Source organism: Gossypium arboreum, chromosome 9 (assembly GCF_025698485.1).
Source record: "Gossypium arboreum isolate Shixiya-1 chromosome 9, ASM2569848v2, whole genome shotgun sequence".
Taxonomy (NCBI): domain Eukaryota; kingdom Viridiplantae; phylum Streptophyta; class Magnoliopsida; order Malvales; family Malvaceae; genus Gossypium; species Gossypium arboreum.
In genome coordinates this window covers 83,579,978-83,601,144 of record NC_069078.1, presented here as the reverse complement: position 1 = coordinate 83,601,144, position 21,167 = coordinate 83,579,978, and the positions used below count along the sequence as shown (strand labels likewise).

Sequence of the window (21,167 nt, the reverse complement as noted above, 5' to 3'; positions counted from 1 at the left end):
CATTAACCCCAAAAAATAATCTTCAAGCAAACAGCATACAACCAATTTTAATTTATTTCTCTTTCCTCTTTTTTCCTAATCTTTCCAAAATAATTGAGATCCCAAGTTGAACAATATATATTATAAAAATTATTGGGATTCCAAAAATTATTTGGGTTGTTGAGGCTGCCCATTGGTCTATATTTTCTGCTTTGTTTGGACTTTTTGTGATTGTTTATTAAAATGAATTTTTGCTGAGCGAGAATCCCAGCCTCATTTAGCATTTCCAGACATGAGATCTTGGCTGAATAGTTCTGGCTCCTTTACCCTCTCTGTCGCCTATATATATAGATGTGTTGTAATGGTATTGGTCATATCAGCTAGCCAACAAGTATGGAAGGTCGACGTCTAAGAGGAGGGTTCACCACCACCGATTCTCCTCCGCTTCACACGTCTGAGCCATTACGACGCACCACCTTCAACCGCCTGTTCGCGGCGGTTTACTTCTCTGCCATTCTGGCTCTACTCTACCGCCATGTCCGAAACCTATTTCTCCTTTCCACGACCAGCCTACTCTCTTTCTCCATCGCCCTTTCTTTGTTTATCTCTGATCTCGTTCTTGGCTTCATGTGGGCTTCGCTGCAAGCTCTCCGAATGTCGCCCATTCGTCGGAAAGAGTTCCCTCAAGACCTAAAACAAATCATCAAAGATGAAGATTTTGTAGAACTAGACGTGTTCATATGCACGGCTGATCCTTACAAGGAACCGCCGATGAATGTTGTGAACACGGCATTGTCGTTGATGGCTTACGATTACCCGACCGACAAGATTTCAATCTATGTTTCCGATGATGGAGGATCGGATTTGACTCAATTCGCTTTCATGGAGGCTGCTGAGTTTGCAAGGCATTGGTTACCGTTTTGCAGGGAACACAATGTAATGGAAAGGAGCCCTCAAGTATATTTTGAATCTAATTACCATTCTTCTAGCCCTCACTTTGAGAAGATTAAGGTAATTAATACACTCAAACACCTTAATTAACTTTTCCAAACATATTTTATACGAAATTATATTAGTAATTAATTTAATTTTCTATTTTTTTTTGTAAAAAACTTTAAAATACCCGTAATTTTTTAAAAATATAATTAAACTCACTCAAACTCTATATCCAGAGAATACGAAAAAAAATTAGGTAATATACATTCAGACAAAGATCCAGACACAGACAGCCATAAAAATTTTGTCGTTTAGTTGACATTATTTGTGGTGTAGTCAAACTCGGATTTTTTAAAGGTCAAACACTCAAATTTAAGAGTAGGTTTAGTATTAATATTTATGTTTAAATTATGGAATATTATCTAGTAAAAACTTTACAAGTAAATTTAGGTTAATATCATTTGAAATATAATAAAATAATAATAAATAAGAATGATATCATCTTCTCTTTTACTCTACTAACAATGAATAAAATAATTATCCTTAAATTAATCATATTATATATTTAATAATAACAACTGTACAATAAATTATAGATAAGTTATCTGTCGTTTCCGGAAGTTATTAAATATGTAGCATTAGCTAACGTCGGAACTCTCAAATCTTTTTATGATTTATTTTATTATTAATAAAAGTTATTTTTAATTATCATTCTATTCTAATAAAGAACAATTACTTAATTAATTCTTATTAAATATAAAACGAATTTGATTATAATTATTCAGAATTACCTACTGATTGTGTAGATTAACTATTTTAAATAAATTTGTATAAAAATATTTTTTATTATAAAAGATAGAGTACACCGTAAAAATTATCGATTCTTTTTTCGAAATGATATCAATAAATAGAAGCCTTCAGCAAGTAGATTGAATATGAATATGTAATAAATTAATATTTTTAAAATTAAAGCACTTTTATAAATTATTTTTACATTTTAATATTTTCATTAAACGAAATGGAATAAATTAAATAGGATCCCAAAATAATTTAAGAAAATAATTAAATACAGCACCAAAAATATTCAAACATGTCAATATGTAGGTAAAATATAAGCCTTATGTTGATAGGGTAGGGGGCTGCTATAAAGGGTTACAAACTTTTAAAATATGGATTGGCAATGGTCAGACTAATATCCACTTGCCAATTCATTCTTATCCCATTCTATGTAGATTCAGACTATATAAATTTATATTTATTCATTAATAATGATGTTACGGAATATATTATTAACAAATCTATCGTAATTATTGCAGATAATGTATGAAGATATGAAAATGAAGATAGAACATGTGATGGATAAAGGTAAAATAATTGATGAATATATTAGTGATCAACAACGACGACAAGTTTTTAATAAATGGATCAAAGGCTTTACTCGTATGAATCATCCTACTGTCATTCAGGTTTGCTTATTCTATTTACATTTTTCAAATCAGACTCAAGATTATTTCGACTTAGGTTGACTTGTTTACTATTTATATAATTAAATTTAAATATAATTTGTATTAGTAAAAAAAAAAAAAATCCTTGTGAGTTGCATGCAGATTGAGAATGAAACAGACAAACTATGAGCAGATTATTTTAGATAATCCGATGCTTGTATAGGTTTATCTTGTTTTTGTTTACTAATAGATTATGAACTATAAGCAGGTTATCTTAGATAAGAAGCATGACAAAGATAATTCTGGCCGTTTAATGCCAAATCTCATTTATGTCTCTAGAGAGAAAAACAAGACTTCACCTCACCACTTTAAAGCCGGTGCTCTTAATGTTCTGGTATGAATTAATTAACTCCATTAATCTTGTTTTTCTGCTAACCATCAAATTAATTACTTTTTATTATGCTTTTCTGATTGGATTTTTTCCCTTTCATTTTTGACATTGAAGTTACGTGTATCAGCTGTTATGACAAATGCACCAATAATCTTAACTCAAGATTGCGACATGTATTCAAATGATCCCCAAACACTTGTTCGTATACTGTGTTATTTATCGGACCCTGCAATCAAATCAAACTTAGCATTTATCCAATTTCCCCAGCGATTTCATGGCCTTAACAAACACGATATCTATGCTTGTGAGTATAAACATCACTTCCAAGTAAATCCTATGGGTTTTGATGGGCTAAAGGGCCCAAGCTATATTGGATCCGGCTGCTTTTTTCATCGACGAGCTTTGTTCGGAGGTCCATCAACTCCGGTGCCACCCGAAATCCCAGAACTCAGCCCCGACCATGTGGTAAGCAAGCCCATTCAATCTCAAGAAATTTTGTCATTGGCACACCATGTTGCAGGTTGCAACTACGAGAACCAAACCAATTGGGGCTCTAAGGTAAAGCTCATAAGTCATTCTCCACAATACTGTCTTCAAAAAGATTAAAATTTTAAAGTATTTGAAGAGTTCATTGTTATGTATGCAGAGTGGGTTTAGATATGGATCATTGGTTGAGGACTATAACACATCGTATAGGCTTCATTGTGAAGGATGGAAGAGCTTATTTTGCAACCCTAAGAGAGCTGCATTTTTAGGGGATGTCCCAATTACCCTTTTTGATGTACTTAGCCAAAACAAGAGATGGTGCATTGGCTTGTTTGAAGTAGCTTTCTCCAAATATAATCCTCTCATTTTTGGTTCTCAATATATGGGTGTTTTAATGAGCCTAGCTTATTCTCACTATGCATTTTGGCCCATTTGGTGCATTCCAGTCATCTTCTATTCTTTCCTCCCCCAGCTAGCACTCCTCAATCAATTCAGCATCTTCCCAAAGGTAATGTAGACATATGTAGTGAAGCTTGTGTTTGAATCCGATATATTTATCGACTCGAAAATAAAATTGTGTGTTTGCAGTTATCGGAACCATGGTTTTTCCTATATGTTTTCCTTTTCCTCGGGGCATATGGGCAAGATTTCGTTGAGTTCTTCCTGGCTGGAGGCACGGTCCATAGGTGGTGGAATTGTCAAAGGATGTGGATGATAAGGGGACTGTCATGTTACTTATTTGGTTCAGTTGAGTACTTGTTGAAGTCAGTAGGGATTTCCACACATGGTTTTAGCCTAACAAGCAAGGCGCTTGATGATGAACATAGCAAGAGATATGGCTGGGGCATTTTTGAGTTTAGTGTCCCATCCCCATTGTTTGTGCCACTAACAATGGCAGCAATAATCAACTTGTTCTCATTCCTATTGGGATTGACTGCATTTATGCGTGGCAACAATATGGAAGGCCTGGGTTTGCAGATGATTTTAATTGGTTTCATCGTCTTAAATTGCCTACCAGTTTATGGAGCCATTGCCCTAAGAAATGATGGAGGGAAGATACCAACTCAAATTACAATTATCTCAACATTCGTGTCAGTGGCTTTTTATTATGCCTCTTCACTCTGTTTCTGAAGTAATAAAGAGGCTTTTAAGTAGTAAAAATAAGGCCTTTTTTCTGGTCCAATATTGGAAATTAGGATCTTTACTTTGTATTCTCCTTGATAACACCCTGGTTTCTTGTCCTTCAAGAGACAGGTTACTCTGACTGAATTAGGTTGTAGAGAAGGTCTTTTTTTGTAATTCGAAAGGTTTTTTTCTCGACCCAAATAATAATTTATTAATTACAAAATATTTTTATTTTTATACAGTATTCAAAATATTTTTATTAGAATTTAGTTATAAAATTTTATTATGTATAATCAATTTGGGGAGGTGGTTAAAATATTAAAATATATATAAAAGGGTAAAGTTACTTTAATTTTATATTGGTGTAAGTTGATTCTTTTCGATCAATGTTATATTTATATAGATAATGTAATTATTTGATGCATAGTTGGAAAAAGTATCAGGGAGGCCCTTATGTTAGGAATTAGATTACATTTTGCCCCATTCATTTAGAAAATGGACAAATTAGTATTTATATGTTGATCAAATCAGAGAGCAAACTGATCATTTTTATTAAAAATTTCATCAATTTCTACTGTTAAAAGTAGTGTGCATGATGAAATAACCATACAGATACATGTTATGTCACATGTACCTCATATTAAAGTACAAGGACCAATTTTTAATAGTAAAATTGGATAGAATTTTTAATAGAAGAACCAATTTACTCTTTGATCTAACGTATAGAGACTAATTTGTACATTTTTTTAAGTAAAGGGGACAGAATGCAATTCGACTCCTACTACAACAGCCTCTATGATACTTTTACCTACACAGTTTGTGGAGTTTTTAGATGACACAAATATGGTTGAAATTGTGACAAATATCCTATTTGTTTATATATTTATAAATTTTTATAAAGGGTTAAATCATTTTTGAGAGTTTAAACTCGACAACTACTTTCACATTGGAACCAGAACTTCTTTTCCAATCCAAGTTTGATTTATAACATTATTTGCTACTAGTAAGTTGGCATGATAAATAAAAAAAATGAAGGTACAGTTTTGTGGAATTAAAGACAACAATTGAACTAATAACATCTAAGTCTTATGGGTTTAAGCTTAAGTCAAGCAACCATTTGATCTTAGCCTTGAAACTCAATCGCTTTGTATGCAAACAGTTGCGTCAAGACAATCGATATTAAGGTATATATCCCATGAGAAAAGTGTCTTGCATGTCCAGCCTAAGACAACTTGCAGCTCGACCTCATTAGATGTTAACATTCCAAAACCATCAATCAAAAAGTCATTGACAAAAAGGCTTTCACAATGTCATTCATATGTTTAGGATAAGTTTAGATGGACTGTGCGTTTATTTGCGGTTAATGTAAAAATAGTGATGACAATAAAATTACATACTGTAACAATATTATAATGTAGGATAAGAAATAAACTAAACGCACAGTACTGCACCCCACCTCACTATCTATCCAAACCCACCTTTAATTCAAATAAACTCATCCCATTCTTTCAAATTTGAATCTACCCGAAAAAAAAAAAAATCCTAAACAACCAAAGTCCGTATCGATATGATTATTACGTTGTTCCCATCCAAATAAACAACTATACAATATTCTCCCTTAGATATCAACATCAGCATCTAGGGGTTTATAATAAAGGGGTATGATTAAGGCACCTCTTTCTCTAATATGCCACCGCTTTGACCAACAAATTTCTCACATTTCTTTGAAAGAATAGAAATGCTACGGGCAGCTTTGTCATTTCAATGATTATAATAAATAAGATTAAGTGCTAATGACAGCTAAGGTTAATACAAACTTTGATGGTAATGATCATCATGTTAAAAGCAAACAGCTTCGATTTCCTATTTATTTGTCATATAATAATGATTAGACAAGTTTAAGAGTGGACTAATTGGTTTGTATGAATTGAGTTTTCGACAATATTATGTATAATTTAAATTAATTCATTTTGATTGAAATTATTATTTATACCCAAGCATGAGTATCTCCTATGCTTTCCATATATGAACACTCCAAGTTTCGGTATTTCCTACACTTTTTTATATATAGAATCTTTACGTGACCATAAAAAACATATTGTTACAATATCATTAAGAATAGTTGTTAAATCATATTCAATCTTGTAAATATTTTCAACTTTCTAAACACACTAATCTTGAAGAAGTTTATGTTTAAATTGAACTTGATAAAGGAAGTAACCATGTAATGAGGGACCCACTCTAAACCATTTTTCACCTATAAATATCATATATTTTAAGAATAAGAAGACAAGACCAACGATATAGCCTACGCTTTTTTCAATCGTTCTCCCAACTCGAATAAACAATAATTCTTAGTAGCTCTTCACATCACTTACTATATGAATCACCACTATCCTTTTTGGATCTCTGCATAATCAATGGTGTGAACCACCATTATTGTTAACCTCAGCACCTTGTATAACTTAATCATTATAATAATTACCACCACTTGCGAGAAATTAAATGAGAAGTTATAACTAAAGCGATTTAAAACGTCCTGAAAGTGCAAGTAAATGAGGTCAACTACGAACGGGTGATCAATATTACCAAAATCAATCTATGAGCATGGAGATAATCAGTATGGTTGATGGGAATACTACTAGTATGCTTATGATCAGTAGTAATATAATCAAAAACATACAAGAACAAAGTATCAACATTAAGTTGCTTACAACTAGTATGACCAACCAAGTGGTTAGGGAGATACTATCAACAACCTTGGTAAGAGCAATCACTTAAGTATTATCAACAGTACCCAAATCAAACACATCTAAATGTAATAGATTTAATAGGTAATAATTCCAATGTTTAAAATAACTCACATCTAGCACGTAGAACTCAAGTTTGACACGTTATTACACCATCCTTAATTAAAAATGGCTTTCTACATTACTTATTGTATGAACCACCATAAATTTTAACGGTTTTTCTCATCATATATAGTGTAAACCACGTCGTTATCAACTTTAACATTTTATATAACTTAATTATTATAACGCTACTTAATAATAATTTTTTTACTTTTAAATACAAAATATTTTTATATTTTAAAATAGTAAAATAAGTTTTTAAATCGGGTTTAATCTAAAGTAATGATTTTGAAATTTTCAAGTCATGATATTTTCTACTGACAATAATGAAGGTTTTTTTCCAAATTTGCAAATAAAATTAATATATTGCTGCATATTTTATTTATTAAAATTACATTTGTGCGGTATATAAATCACCACTTAATCTCATTTGTAATATCTATAAACAATAATAAATAGAAGTCGTCAACTATTATCGATTGTGTTGTTAAGCCAAAACATTTTAAAATATTCTCATTTTATTAGTTTTATTTTTCCAATGGTACGTCACTGGGTGTAATATAAAATCAATCAATGACGTGAGATTTGTTTAAGTAGACTCAGCTAATCAATTTTAGCAGGAATCACATTTCCTTTCTTGTAAAGAATAAAACTTCTTTTTTGGGTACATGGGGGCAATGACACATGTTGTTTGGAAGGCACCCCTATTCACAGCTAATCGATTCTACTCATGTGATTAAAACACATTTCGGCGCAACAGGTTTCTCATTTTTTGACTGTGAGTTTAAGGTTCAAACTCTATCATCCCTTCCAGTTCGGGCCAGGGTCGTGACCACTCACATCATCAACCGTCGTTTAGGTTTCTTCCATACCCTTAGTTTTTTTCGGCATAATAACTCAAGACCTGTGGTTCTCTTTTAGCTGACCTTAGTCCGCCTGCATGCGTGAAGCAGGCCTTACTGCTCCAGAGGGTCTCTCATTTTGTTTTCGTCCATCATTTTGATGTCTAGTGAGACTCCGTTCATGGCTGATTTTCTTCTTTTTTTTCCCTTTGCTTTGTGAAGCCTTTGCCTATCCCTGTTGCGACTTCGGCGTCCCTCCATCTCTCGCTGATCTATGCTTTGATGGTTGTTGGTGTCATTAATACTCATATTATTTTTGTATAAGATTATATTTAAATTATTTGGAAGTAAAAACACCGTGGAACTTATGATCATTTTTGCGTGTAATTAAAGTGTAATCTAAGGGTTTTTTTTTAATAAGGTATTGAAAAATTTTATTGTATAGAAATCAAAAATATATATATATATCCGGCGTTTTCTGTATGTTTTTTTTTTTTAAGTTTTCTCAAAAGATTTTTTTAGCTTTGTGTGGCCCATTTTATGTTCCTTTCTTTTTTCTTTTAATATGAATTTACTCTTCCTTTTCATAGATTTTTTTGAGTTATTTATGTGGTTTCTGTTTGCATTGAGTTTTGAAGTTAATATGTTTGAGGTAATTTTAACTGATTATCAATTAAATTAATATTTAATTAATTAATGTTAATTAAATATTAATTTAACTTATATTGATATTTTTATCTGTGTAAAAAATATAAATTCGAGTGCGTATTATGATCTTATTTCAGAATTGAAGAAGGAGGATTGATAGTTTTGATTATTAAATAAAAATATATTTAAACCAAGAGATAAAAATGTCCTTTCTGCATCAATATGCCAGTATGCGTGAATTAACAAATATGCGCAGAAACAAAACAAGTCACTGTATTGTATTACGTATGTGTTTTTTCTTTTTGTTGGTTTTTTTTTCCTTCTTCTCTGTCTCTCCCCACCAAACAAAAAAGCACAGAGGAAAACAACTTTCCTTTCTCCATCCCAAATAACAAGAAATTTTTTTAAGGAGCAAAAAATTTCCTTTTCCCCAGGAGAATGTGTGAGCCAGAGGAAGACAAAGCATGTCCTTTCCCGCCAAAACAACAACCGCAGGGGATCATGGATTCGGTTGATGATGATGATGATGATGGCGTTGATCTCCACAATTCCTGGCCGTTGGATCAGCTGACTTTCCTTTCTAACCCACCTTCTCCTTTCATCATATCTTCTTCTGAGCAGCCTTTTTCTCCTCTCTGGACTTTCTCTGATGAGGATAGTAAGCTTGGGTCTGCAGCCGGTTACAATCTTTTCCTAACCTGTTAGTCCTTTTTTGGACTTCCAATATTTTATTCTCTTTTTCTTTTTGGCTTTCTTATTTGTATTAGCTGATTACTTTTTGGGTTTTTCGTGTTTTAGTTTGTTGATTTGAAGCTTGAATTTGGTTTGGTCTGTCTTGGTTGAATTTGATCCTTCTTGGAACCCTGAAAATTTTGTTTATGTTTATGGAAATATTTTCATTTCATATCCAAAATGATTGGTACCTGATAATATTTAATATTTTTATAATTTTTATTACGTGTCCGAAATCATCTCATCTCTTCGGTTTTTTAAATCCCTTTTTTAAGTTTCTCAAGACCCTAATTCCATGGAAGAAGGAAATTGAACTTCTGATTGAATAAAAATACAATATGGGGTACCTAATATTCTACAATTTTCTGAGCTTATTCGAGGGCATCATTCTAGAAACTGTACATGTTTGCTTAACTGACTTGATTTGTATTTCAAAACTATACTAAATGCAGGCACTTCCAATTCAGTGAATGAGAATCCCAAGGAAGACGATAATAAGAGAGGGCTGTCTTCGCCATTTCTGGGACCGGTTCCACTTGAGAACCCGGATAGTTATTGTGCAATGAAAGAAAGGATGACTCAGGCACTGCGTTACTTCAAAGAATCGACACAACAACATGTTCTAGCACAGGTTTGGGCGCCCATAAAGACTGGTGGCCGATATGTCCTAACGACTTCGGGACAACCCTTTGTTCTCGATCCGAATAGCAACGGGCTGCATCAGTATCGGATGGTTTCATTGATGTACATGTTTTCTGTCGATGGGGAGAGTGATAAGCAGCTCGGGCTTCCCGGTCGTGTTTTCCTGCAGAAATTGCCAGAATGGACTCCAAATGTGCAGTATTATTCGAGCAAAGAGTACTCACGGCTTGGTCATGCTTTGCATTACAATGTTCAGGGAACCTTGGCATTGCCAGTGTTTGAACCTTCAATGCAGTCTTGTGTTGGTGTACTTGAACTCATAATGACTTCACAGAAGATTAACTATGCACCTGAGGTTGATAAAGTATGCAGAGCACTTCAGGTTGTGTTTCTTTCCAGTACATCCTAACCTTGTATTTTTCTCTAAGTACGCATTTCCCGGATACGAATATAGTAATATGACTTTCCAAGGACTCCAAAGTTCAAATAAATGAAAGAACTTTAAAAAACTGAACACATCTGTGTTGAATATATACCCATATTTGACATTCACATCCAGTCCGTCCATTGGAGACTTTTTCAAAGAACCCTTCTTATTTTCCTTCTGTATTCTTAAGCACTGATTCTTGGCAAATAATATGTTAAAATGCTTCGAGATTCCTCAGTCACGTGATTTCAGTTCTCATGCAGGCAGTGAATTTGAAGAGTTCAGAAATATTGGATCATCCGATCACCCAGGTGAAGCTTTAAAAGCTTATTCTTCAAATCTGTTAGTTCTCTTTATGGATACTGCAAAAAAATGTATGGTGTTATTTCATTTCTTCTGTCTGTTACTGATGAAGTAATGCTTTTATACCAGATTTGCAATAAAAGTCGCCAAAATGCGTTGGCTGAAATTTTGGAGATTTTGACAATAGTATGTGAAAATCACAAACTACCTTTGGCTCAAACCTGGGTTCCTTGCCAGCATCGCAGTGTTCTGGCCTATGGTGGTGGTCTAAAAAGAAGCTGTACAAGCTTTGATGGTAGCTGCATGGGACAAGTCTGTATGTCAACAACTGATTTGGCTTCCTATGTTGTAGATGCTCACACGTGGGGTTTCCGAGAGGCTTGTCTCGAGCATCACCTACAAAAGGGTCAGGGTGTTGCCGGTCGGGCCTTTTTATGCCACAACTCGTGCTTCTGTGCCGACATTACCCAGTTTTGCAAAACTGAGTACCCCTTGGTACACTATGCTCGCATGTTTGGATTAACCGCATGTTTCGCAATCTGTTTACGGAGTGCTTATACCGGAGATGATGATTATGTTCTTGAATTCTTTTTGCCCTCTGCTATTGTTGACAGCAATGAACAACGGACTTTGTTGGGCTCCATACTGGCAACAATGAAGCAGCATTTCCGAAGTCTTAAGGTTGCTTCCGGAGCCAAACTTGAAGAGAGTGAAGGATTTATCCAAATCATTGAAGCTTCTTCAGATGAAAGGCATGATTCGATACTTGAATCAGTTCCAATCCCTCCATCTGTGAAATCACCACCTGGGATTAACACCTCACCAGATAGAGAACTACAATTAGATTCGTCACGACAGCATTTAACCATGAATCTTGACCCTGCAACTACTGGAGGTAGCGTTGCAGCTAGCAGAAGTGACAAACCTGTTTGTCTTCCACAGAATAAAGATGGAAAAAAACTGGAGAGAAAACGTGGGAAAACCGAGAAATCAATTAGTCTGGAGGTGCTCCAACAGTATTTTGCAGGGAGTCTCAAAGATGCTGCAAAAAGCCTTGGTGGTAATATGCTCCATATGAAAAGTTTTCTTGGCCTTTAAACTTATATTATATAATCTGGAATACAGTTTTGGTACTATTTAAATGGACTATGCTCAGGGAGATTTTTGCTTTACAGTTTGTCCTACAACAATGAAGCGCATCTGCAGGCAGCATGGGATCTCCCGATGGCCATCTCGTAGGATCAACAAAGTTAACCGTTCCTTGAGCAAGCTAAAATGTGTTATTGAATCTGTCCAAGGTACGACAGACAGCACATTTGGTTTAGCTTCTCTCGCCAGTAGTCCGCTCCCAGTTACTGTTGGTTCGGTATCATGGCCAAGCAGTTTGAAAGGTTCCAATCAACAGAACTCACCAAAATCCAAACCCTTGGAGCCTCAAGGTGAAAAAGATGATAGTACACAGGGAAGCAATGGACAAGCTTTGGTGGAAGATTGGTTGCTGGGAGGGAGGACATCGAGCCAAGAACTTTTCCCTCAGCTGAATGGGCTTTCACCAAACATGGATGAAAGGGAAGAAGTAATGAGATGCCAAAGAGAAGAGAGTGCTGACATGCCTACATCTCGTGGCCTGTGCCAAGGTAATCCTGAAATTGAAAGTGCATGTACTAAAGATCCACTCAATTCCATTCAATGCTTTAAAGCACACAGCCCTCCTGAATTTGCCTTTCAAACTTTAGGGGGGTTGAATGTATCAGCCACATTCTCAATGCCCGAAGCCCTTCTGGCTACAGAATGTCAAGAGCCCTTTGGGGGTATGCTAGTAGAGGGTGCCGGAAGTTCTAAAGACTTGAGAAACTTATGCCCTTCAGCAGCGGAAGCCGCCGTAGATGAGACACCACCTCCATATTCTGATCTGGCTCTCAAGCAGGCCACAACTACTTATACTCGATCAACACCCAATTTAACAGCTAGGCAGGGAAAAACAAGTGTGACGGTTAAGGCTACATACAGAGAAGATATAATTAGATTTCGGATCTCCTTAACTTCTGGTATAGTGGAACTGAAAGAGGAAGTGGCCAAGAGGCTGAAGCTGGATGTGGGTACTTTTGAAATCAAGTATTTGGATGAGGATAATGAATGGGTTTTGATAGCTTGCGATTCCGACCTTCAGGAATGTCTAGATGTTTCAATATCATCAGGCAGCAATATGGTGAGATTGTCTGTTCAAAGTGCGATGGCCAATCTAGGCAGCTCCTGTGAGAGTACTGGAGTGTTATGATTAGGTTGTAATTTTAGAATTTAATTCTTGTAGTCATAGAATTCTAGGTGAGTGAAAGTACAGGTTTTGGTTCCAAGTGCTTTCTCAAGTTGTAAGAAACCTTTCTTTTTAACTAATAAAAATCCCAATTCTCGTCTCTGCTAAAGCAAGACAAAAAGAAGGCAAATGATTACCAAAACTCAAATTGGAACTCCATTCAAGATTTTTCTAACCTACTTCATCATCACCTGGTAAAAGAAAACCTTAACTAAAGATAAAAAATAAAATATAAAGATACCATGTTTCCCTCGTAAGAACAAAATGTTGAGGTTTGAGATCAGTGACTTGTAAGCTTTGGAGGCCTCTTCATGCTGGGGCCTGCGCACCTGATCTTTGCTAACGTTCAAATAACTAAATTCATAAGTCGTCAAACAAAAACAAAAAAAAAATTGCAACATATGAACATCAAATGTTCATCAAGCAATAACAGTAAGGTTATTCAACGGACATTTTGAACCTAGGGGATTGATCTCACAGTAGTCTATGACTTTGAATTTGAAGAATGGTTTGTGATTGAACACGCAGAGAGTTCATATTAATAGATCTATTGATCTCGCACAAGTCAATGGGCTATAAATTCCATGAAATAAGTTTAATAATATACTGAAATTGAAAGAATACAACACCGTACTCAATTACATTGAGATGATTAACATATCAGAAGTTAATTTTCTTACATGCGTCTTGATTTTTGCTGCGGAGGGTATCCAGTCATGCCCATTCCTGGATCTTTCCTTCTCAACTGTTGCTGCTGATGAGCTTGGGCAGCAAGATTTCGTTGCATTGGCATGCCTCCTGGATTTATTCCACCACCCACTCCAGCCTGTGATGGGAAATTATAAGCCATAATGCCCTGTGGCATTCTCTGCATGGGAGGAGGTGGCATGGGCCGATTCACAGATCCATTTCTCCCTACATGAGCACCCATGCCACCAGCTACATTTCCAGATGACACAGGTTGCGATGGTTGCTGAATGCTGGTTGTCCCTTCAAAATCAGTATTCTGGTCCACCGGACGAGTAGGATAATTAACTATTTTCTCTCCTGGCTGGCTGGGTACCAGTGCATTGCGACCTGGTAGGGGCTCAATTCTGAAGTACTCATGCTCTAAGGCCTGTGCAGCAGTTATACGCTTACGAGGATCATATTCAAGCATCCTAGATAAAAGGTCAAATGCAGGACTCTTCGGAGAAAGATGAACAACACTGTGAAGTCCAGCATTTTCGTACTTGTGTGATTGAATGTGCTGCACATCTGATTGCCAATGTGGAAGACTTGCAAGCGTAGGCCACTTTTCCAGGGTGGGATGGCCTAAGATCTTAAATATCTTGTCCAGTTGATCCAGTTGAAAAGGATTTGGTGTAGATTTGGCTTCTGCACCTTGAAAAAGTGGCTTCAAAGTCAAAAGCTCAGCAAAAATACATCCAACAGCCCACATATCAACTGCACTGGTATAGTGCTTTGCACCAAGAAGCAATTCAGGTGCACGGTACCAAATAGTTACAACTACACCATTTTCAGATAATGGCTTCAAGGGAGCTTGATAAATCCTTGCAAGTCCAAAATCAGCAATTTTGACAACCCCTTGCTCTTCACCTTCACCCATAACCAATATATTTGACGGCTTTAGATCTCGATGTATGATCCAGTTGCTGTGGAGATAGTTCAGTCCATTAAGCAGCTGCCAGAGCAATGACTTAACAGTGTATTGGTTCATGGCATGATTAACCTTGTCCCTGTGGTGCTTAATGATTTCATAGAGGTCATATTCAGCATAATCAAAAGCCAGGTATAATGACATATCTGCGTGATTAATGTGCACATTCACAAGCTTCACAACATTCTCGTGTGAAATCTCCCGGAGCAACATGATTTCTCGGATGGCAGTGGGGGAGACACCATCCCCATCCTTGGACTGCTTGAACTTCTTAATAGCAATGCATTTTCCACGGTTTGTCGGAGACTTGATTCTAGCAAGAAACACAAGACCATAAGTACCTTCACCAATTTTGCCGAGCAGATTGTACTGTTGCAGCCACTCCGGCTTCTCACTGTTGCTGGATGGAGTATTGTTGGCTGCAATGCCTCTGCCTGAGTTGTTATTTCCGTCTCCCATGGTTTCTGTGCTTTACAGCATTCAGTACCTAACTACCTTAAGAGAAGATGATAAGCTTGTGATGCCATTATATGTTATTGCAGTTCATAAATGTAATCCCCTGAAATTCATAGCAGCATAACAATGTCAAGAACTCATCAAATAGCAAAATAATTATCTCTAATTCTACAAAAGATTGACTTTTACCATTAAACACATAAATAGAGATCTCTCAGTAAAAGGGTAATCGGATTTAAGCCTCATCCAATTATCAAACGAGTTTCGTTTAACACCAAACAAAAGCTAAATAAGTTCAGTCATTGTTAAGAAACTTGATCCACTAAATAAAACGAGTGAAAAAGAGAGATTACAACTCAAATCATAGTTAGCTTCTGTAATTTCCTAAATGTGAAATTTCCTATTGCATTTTACCTAAGCACAACAAACGCCAAAATTATCTTCACAAAATCTTGAACAAATCCATATTTTCTCACAATTATCTCGACAAACAGATAAGAAATCTGAGGAAAGAAAAAAAAATACCACAAAATTTGTTGACCAAGAACGACAACGGCATCGTCTCAGGCGTTTCAGGCCACGAGTTCAATGCAAAATCTACTGATTGGAAATCAGCTTGTCCACAAGCTTGAACTTTTCACTAAGTTTCGTAGCAAAAGAAATTTGAACTTCTTGTATGAAAAATATCAGAATAAAATTACAGAAATTAGCAAAAGAAAAAGAATCAAATTATTGAAATAAAACTGTCGCCTTATTACCTTTCAAGTTGGGGAAACTAGGGTTCCTCGAATTACTTTAAAAATAATAAAAATGACGCTGAAATTAAAACAACAATTTTAATTAATGTTTTGCCTGATTCCAGGATGAAGGGTCACCTGGAAGAGTGGGGAAAGTGGGGATCTTTACTTGGGCAAATCGATTGGGAAAAAGGAAAATTTATTTCCTAAAATATCAAAATAAATGAAAAAGATTTTTGAAAGTGCCGATCAAGTTAGTTTCAAATTACATAAAACTCCTTGGAGGAGTTCGTTTACTTTTTCCAGATGGGGTAACTGTATACATGTAATTTGCTGGGGTTATTCTGGGAGATTTTGTTGTCGGAGACGAAACGGCATCGCATTTGTTGTTTGATATTAAAATGTTTTGCATTGGACGAAAAGCCGCCAAGTACGAAATTAAAATTAGTAGAAGGAAATTGATTCCATGAAAATAGAGTTAAAACTGATATATGTTTTATTTCTAAAATTGTTACTTTCTTTTTAATATTTTAGTTTATTTATTAATTTTATTTATAATTTTTTAAAAATCATTAAGGATAGGATAACCACATTTTAAAAATATATATCATTTAAGATAAAGAACCATTTTTAAAAAAACATGTATAACATTTATCTCGCGTAATTTTTAATTTCTATCTTGTGGATTAGCGAAATTCAAACAAATAAAGAAGGTGGTTAAAAAAAATTAAAGATTAATTTTGATATTCGATAATAATTTTATTAAGAATATAGCACGGAGTACGGAAAGATTCTATGAACCCATTATACCATCTCATATATATCTCGTTCCCATAAATGAATGTCATCTCATTTTTCTCTTCATTAAATGCTATCTCAAAAGTTTTTACCCACCTAAAACCTACTTAGGGTTAAAAGGGTTTTTTGTTCAACTAGAAAGTGGATTTTAGCAAGATGGGTAGCTGGCTACTGGAGGGGCTAGATGAACCTATAAAAGAACGAAAGAAGGGCCAAAGGGCGTTGGAGTTTGATCTCCAGAACATCTTTCTATGTTTTAAGTTAGTACTGATACAAACAAAGAATAAAATTGGAAAGAGTCTCTTGCCCATTTTTAAGGTTTCTTAGATCTTACATACATTTTGTGCCCCTTGGACTGAGCTGAACGAAGATATTATAGAAGTTCCCTAAATATGATGGAAGAGAGTGGTTTGAGGAGCATTGACCCTCTTAGGTGCTCTTTTGAAGGAGAGAGAGACCGTCTCGGTGACCTACTCATAGCGGATATGGGTTTGAATGCCCTTAATGGGTTAGATTGGATTGGCAACATCATTTTCATTGTCAATTGTTGTTTCTTTTATTCTGTGTCTAGGTTGGAATAAAGATGCTATACTCTATTAGTCAAATCAAAATTTTGGTATTGTAGAGGAGAGCCAAAGAAGAAAAGCAATGGTGATCATTATAGCATTGTTAGATTTTTCCAAGGATGAAAATGGCGTTGACACACTTTTGGCTGAATTATCACGGATGAAATGTGAGTTTCATAAATAAAGTTTTAGTTGAATATAGTATTGCAACGGGTGAAAAATGGAGGGATAGAGACTAAAAATCAAATTTAGTTGATACATTAGTTTACAATAGAAAGATACAGAAACATATAATCAAATTTATTCACCCAAAGATTTATTCACTCAAACGAACATTCTTCTTTTCCAAATTTCAAGAGCATATCACAGACATTCAATAACACAAATAACAATAGTAAAAAGGTTAAGGGAAAAAAATATGAAATCTTAAAGCTCCAAAAACAGAAAGCTCAAGAAATTAAAACTTGTAACACTATACATGATCTTCCATGATACAGAATGTGGATATAAGTTGGAAAAACAGATTAGATACGACCTGGGAAATGCCTCCTTTCAAATTCTGAAACCCCATTTTTTCGTCCCCTCTTTCTTTGCCGTCCTCTTTGAGTTCGGATCGATGAGATTTTCCAGTGATTTTGCTTTTCTGTTGCGTGACCTGCCCGCTTCTTTCAGGAGCTCAGCCAGCCTATTCTTTTCGTCTTCAAAATCCGGATTTGCTATTCCAAGTTTTTCTTCTCGTAATTTTAGTACATACTCCAATATCTCGATTGCATCTTCAACCCTGATTTTTATATCAGAAGATTAAGTAACTGAATTCTTGATATATATAACATTGTACTGTAAAAGCATATTATGCTATAACATTTAACAATACATGATGGAACTAGAATGGATAATAAGCTAGGTTGAATGGAATTTGATGCATAGTAGTTTAAAATATTAGTTACCTTCCCATAGCATCATAAGTTGCTGCAAGATTGCTGTATACTCCCAGGGTATCCTGATGACATGGGCCGCATTCTTGCTCGAGTATTGCTCGTGCTTCTTCAAACAACTCGGCAGCCTCGTCAATCTTGAATAATTGGACACAAGCCAAGCCCATCTGGTTCAAGACAACCCCAAAGAAGGCCGATTTCCTCTCCCCACTTGCTCTAAGCTTTGTTACTGCACTCTCGAAAGAGTTCCTTGACTCATCATACCTCCCAAGAATGTAAAACATCACCCCTATTCGAGCTTCAATTCCTGCAATTGTGCTTTGCTGACCGGGTTTGTCTTCCAACAACTTCATTGCTTTCTGCAAGAGCTTCAAAGCCTCCTCAGGCTCATCAACAGATTCATATATGGCTGAAATTTCGGTTAACCCACCAGCTATCTCTTCTGCTGTGGTTCCAGGCACGGGTTTTGCAAAGATCCTCAGGGCATTTTCACAATAGGACTTTGATTCTCGGAGCTTTCCTGTTCTGTGGTATAGATCCGCAAGTCGTACAAAGACGGAGGCAACTGAAGGGTGGTTGTCACCCTTTGATGATTTGAAAACTGTTAGTGCCTTCTGGTAGGAGAAGACGGCCTCATCAAAGCGACATAGAGACATGTAAATATTGCCAATGCTGACATCAATTGAAGCTACTTCATTCTCCTGCCCATTGGCAATCATTGCCATGCTGGCTAGGACAAGGTGCTCAAGAGCCGCCTCGTAATCTCCCTTTGCCTCACATACGAGTGCCATCAACCTGCGGTCGGCTGCCTCTTCCAGCGATGCTGGTTCACTGTGTGCATGATGTATCTCAAGAGTTTTCTTGCACAATTCTTCAGCTTTATCAAATTGCATTGCTTGAACATGGGCCTCAGCCAAGTACCTATCATTTCCATTATTCATGAACAAAACTTGAACAATTTTATGCAAAAATACAAATAACCATTCCGGGGAAAACCAAGAAACAGAACAAATCAAACACCAAAAATCTCCGCAAGGAAAAATAAGTACATCCAACAAGAACTGACCTTCAATAGCATCCTGTATTTTAAGTTAAAACCTACGATCCATTCATTAATTACAGTGACAACAAACCATATTACACTCTACGAAGCACCATGGAAGAAGCAAATGGCTTGCAGGTTGCTACATGGTTTTAAGTTCATTACCTTTCTAGTTAAAAGTTTAATCCCTTATGGAATCAGGATAAAATTAGCCCTTTATTTCTTCCAGATTCCAGCAATCGGCCATATATATATGGACATATAGACACTCATATATATATATGATTTGTATCAATACCTAGTAAACTATCCTATCTTTGTACCTCTTCGCAAAGAGTACATAGTTTGCGCTTCACCCTATTCAACAAACACCCAAAAGATCTCAAATCTGCTATAAATCTAGACAAAAACAATCCATACCTGCAAGTCTCGCCAACTCTGGCGTCGGTCTCTCCCAGAGCCTGGATCTGAATCTTTAGCCCTTGTTCATAGCACCCAATTGACTTCTCCACTTGACCCAGCATTGAGTACGTATCCCCCAGCTGCATATGCCCCGAAAAGGCAGCCAACGCGTGATCCGGGCCCCGTTCCACATCCGGTACTTGAATCGCCCGCTCCAGCACCGGAACCGCCTCATCGAACCTCCCCAAGCTGCAATAAATCGCCGCCAGCACGTGCAAGCTCATCGCCAGATCCAAACTGGGCTCGCCTTCCACGGCGCATCTCTCGAAAGACTTCGCTGCTCGAATCGCATAGTCCAAAGCTTTAGTAGGACCCTCTCCAGAAGCAATGGTGTCTCGGGCCAACTTGAGCAAAAAAGGGCCGAGATCCGGGTTGTCGAGTGAGGAATCATCCGGGTTGGGTGAGTCGGGTGGAGGCTTCTTTGCGGAGCGAGCTGGGGAAGCCTTGGATCGAGAAGGAGAAGGCGATGGAATCTTTTTGTTTGGGGTACGAACTGGATTATGAGACGGTGGCTCCGAAACTGCAATCCGTAGCGGAGGAGCATCTGGTGGAGATTTGAGACCCGGCATTGGATCCAAAAATAAAATAAAATCGAATTGGGAGATGAAAGAAAACTCGGATGATTTGATGAAGGAGAGAAATGAATTAAAAATTAAAATAAAAAATTAAAATAAAGAACACTCTTAGAAGATTAGAACAAGCCACCAGTTACCAATCTTGAGGGGGAGGTTTGAGCCAGGTCAGTGATGAGAGAGAGACTATAAAATATAAATGTAATTGAACGCGAGGACAAAACAGTAAATTGTGAACTGTCGTGTAAAATGTAATAAGCGGACAGTAACTGAAGTCCTCTGGGAATTTGACTTTGGCTGCATTCGACTTGAGTTCAGCTCACCACAACCAATACGCCGTATGACTCAAAGAAAGAAGTAGATATTGCCTGCCTGGCGTTGCGGGTTGCGGCAGTGCCCGGTAAGATTTGAGGGTATATATGTCTTTATATTTGTCAACTGTTCTGTTTTTGGCTTTTTCTGCCGTTTGCAACGGTCTCCGACCGACACTACCATTTAACGTTGGCTACGCCCTATAATGTATTTAAAAATGGCAACCTCTGTTTATATTCAATTTTTTTATAAATTTAAATAATATTTGGGTAAGGATAATGGACGGGATTAAAGAAAGAAGAACTTGTAGCAATTATGCTATGTCAAAAACACAACCATTATTAACTTTTGAATATTTAATATCTAAATTTATTTATTTTTATGGATAATGAATTTGGATATTTAAATTTATTATTTATTTTTAAATTTTATTTAATTCTTTTTATATATACTAAATTCAAATATTTAGTAGATTAATCATTTGTTAAATAATTTGATTTATTTG

The 21,167-nt window shown here is 36.0% G+C and overlaps 4 protein-coding genes across 13 annotated transcripts; 2 read left to right on the top strand and 2 right to left on the bottom strand.

The window, feature by feature from the left end:
* The first annotated feature begins 218 nt into the window (after nt 1-218).
* On the top strand, nt 219-4,585 carry LOC108454833 (cellulose synthase-like protein G3). The gene is made up of 6 exons (XM_017753419.2): nt 219-990; nt 2,232-2,381; nt 2,629-2,754; nt 2,866-3,309; nt 3,398-3,745; nt 3,826-4,585. The coding sequence occupies exons 1-6, from the start codon at nt 373-375 to the stop codon at nt 4,366-4,368; spliced, it is 2,229 nt and encodes a 742-aa protein (XP_017608908.1). The 5' UTR covers nt 219-372; the 3' UTR covers nt 4,369-4,585.
* Nucleotides 4,586-7,976: 3,391 nt separating this feature from the next.
* Nucleotides 7,977-13,246, top strand: LOC108454037 (protein NLP6-like). 3 transcript variants are annotated; one of them, XM_053019586.1, is made up of 6 exons: nt 8,844-9,404; nt 9,889-10,460; nt 10,769-10,816; nt 10,938-11,868; nt 11,984-12,445; nt 12,599-13,246. In XM_053019586.1, exons 1-6 carry the CDS (start codon nt 9,143-9,145, stop codon nt 13,084-13,086), a joined length of 2,763 nt encoding a protein of 920 aa, XP_052875546.1. In that variant the 5' UTR covers nt 8,844-9,142; the 3' UTR covers nt 13,087-13,246. The 3 variants fall into 3 exon arrangements, with proteins under 3 accessions (XP_017607823.1, XP_052875546.1, XP_017607824.1); XM_017752335.2 differs by having other exon boundaries at nt 12,545-13,246; XM_017752334.2 differs by having other exon boundaries at nt 7,977-9,404; nt 11,984-13,246.
* Nucleotides 13,247-13,613: 367 nt separating this feature from the next.
* On the bottom strand, nt 13,614-16,337 carry LOC108457479 (cyclin-dependent kinase E-1-like). Of its 8 annotated transcripts, none has more exons than XM_017756564.2 (3): nt 15,997-16,337; nt 15,764-15,906; nt 13,614-15,341 (listed from the first exon to the last, which is right to left on the bottom strand). In XM_017756564.2, the coding sequence occupies exon 3, from the start codon at nt 15,239-15,241 to the stop codon at nt 13,799-13,801; it is 1,443 nt and encodes a 480-aa protein (XP_017612053.1). In that variant the 5' UTR covers nt 15,242-15,341; nt 15,764-15,906; nt 15,997-16,337; the 3' UTR covers nt 13,614-13,798. The 8 variants fall into 8 exon arrangements, with proteins under 8 accessions (XP_017612053.1, XP_052875547.1, XP_052875549.1 ...); XM_053019587.1 differs by having other exon boundaries at nt 13,614-15,277; nt 15,764-15,909; nt 15,997-16,310; XM_053019589.1 differs by having other exon boundaries at nt 13,614-15,273; nt 15,997-16,310.
* Nucleotides 16,338-17,654: 1,317 nt separating this feature from the next.
* On the bottom strand, nt 17,655-20,802 carry LOC108456901 (protein KINESIN LIGHT CHAIN-RELATED 1-like). Its single transcript, XM_017755637.2, has 3 exons — nt 19,737-20,802; nt 18,287-19,195; nt 17,655-18,120 (listed from the first exon to the last, which is right to left on the bottom strand). The coding sequence occupies exons 1-3, from the start codon at nt 20,345-20,347 to the stop codon at nt 17,892-17,894; spliced, it is 1,749 nt and encodes a 582-aa protein (XP_017611126.1). The 5' UTR covers nt 20,348-20,802; the 3' UTR covers nt 17,655-17,891.
* Nucleotides 20,803-21,167: the final 365 nt, after the last annotated feature.

Excerpts from the sequence above, each read along its gene's own strand:
- LOC108457479 (XM_017756564.2), bottom strand. The coding sequence starts at position 15,241 with ATGGGAGACGGAAATAACAACTCAGGCAGAGGCATTGCAGCCAACAAT.
- LOC108456901 (XM_017755637.2), bottom strand. The coding sequence starts at position 20,347 with ATGCCGGGTCTCAAATCTCCACCAGATGCTCCTCCGCTACGGATTGCA. Across the intron at positions 19,196-19,736 it reads AGAGTTGGCGAGACTTGCAG|GTACTTGGCTGAGGCCCATG; the intron begins GTATGGATTGTT and ends TGGAAATGATAG. Across the intron at positions 18,121-18,286 it reads ACTTATGATGCTATGGGAAG|GGTTGAAGATGCAATCGAGA; the intron begins GTAACTAATATT and ends TATAAAAATCAG.
- LOC108454833 (XM_017753419.2), top strand. The coding sequence starts at position 373 with ATGGAAGGTCGACGTCTAAGAGGAGGGTTCACCACCACCGATTCTCCT. Across the intron at positions 2,382-2,628 it reads ATCATCCTACTGTCATTCAG|GTTATCTTAGATAAGAAGCA; the intron begins GTTTGCTTATTC and ends AACTATAAGCAG. Across the intron at positions 3,746-3,825 it reads AATTCAGCATCTTCCCAAAG|TTATCGGAACCATGGTTTTT; the intron begins GTAATGTAGACA and ends GTGTGTTTGCAG.
- LOC108454037 (XM_017752334.2), top strand. The coding sequence starts at position 9,143 with ATGTGTGAGCCAGAGGAAGACAAAGCATGTCCTTTCCCGCCAAAACAA. Across the intron at positions 9,405-9,888 it reads TTACAATCTTTTCCTAACCT|GCACTTCCAATTCAGTGAAT; the intron begins GTTAGTCCTTTT and ends TACTAAATGCAG. Across the intron at positions 10,461-10,768 it reads AAGTATGCAGAGCACTTCAG|GCAGTGAATTTGAAGAGTTC; the intron begins GTTGTGTTTCTT and ends GTTCTCATGCAG.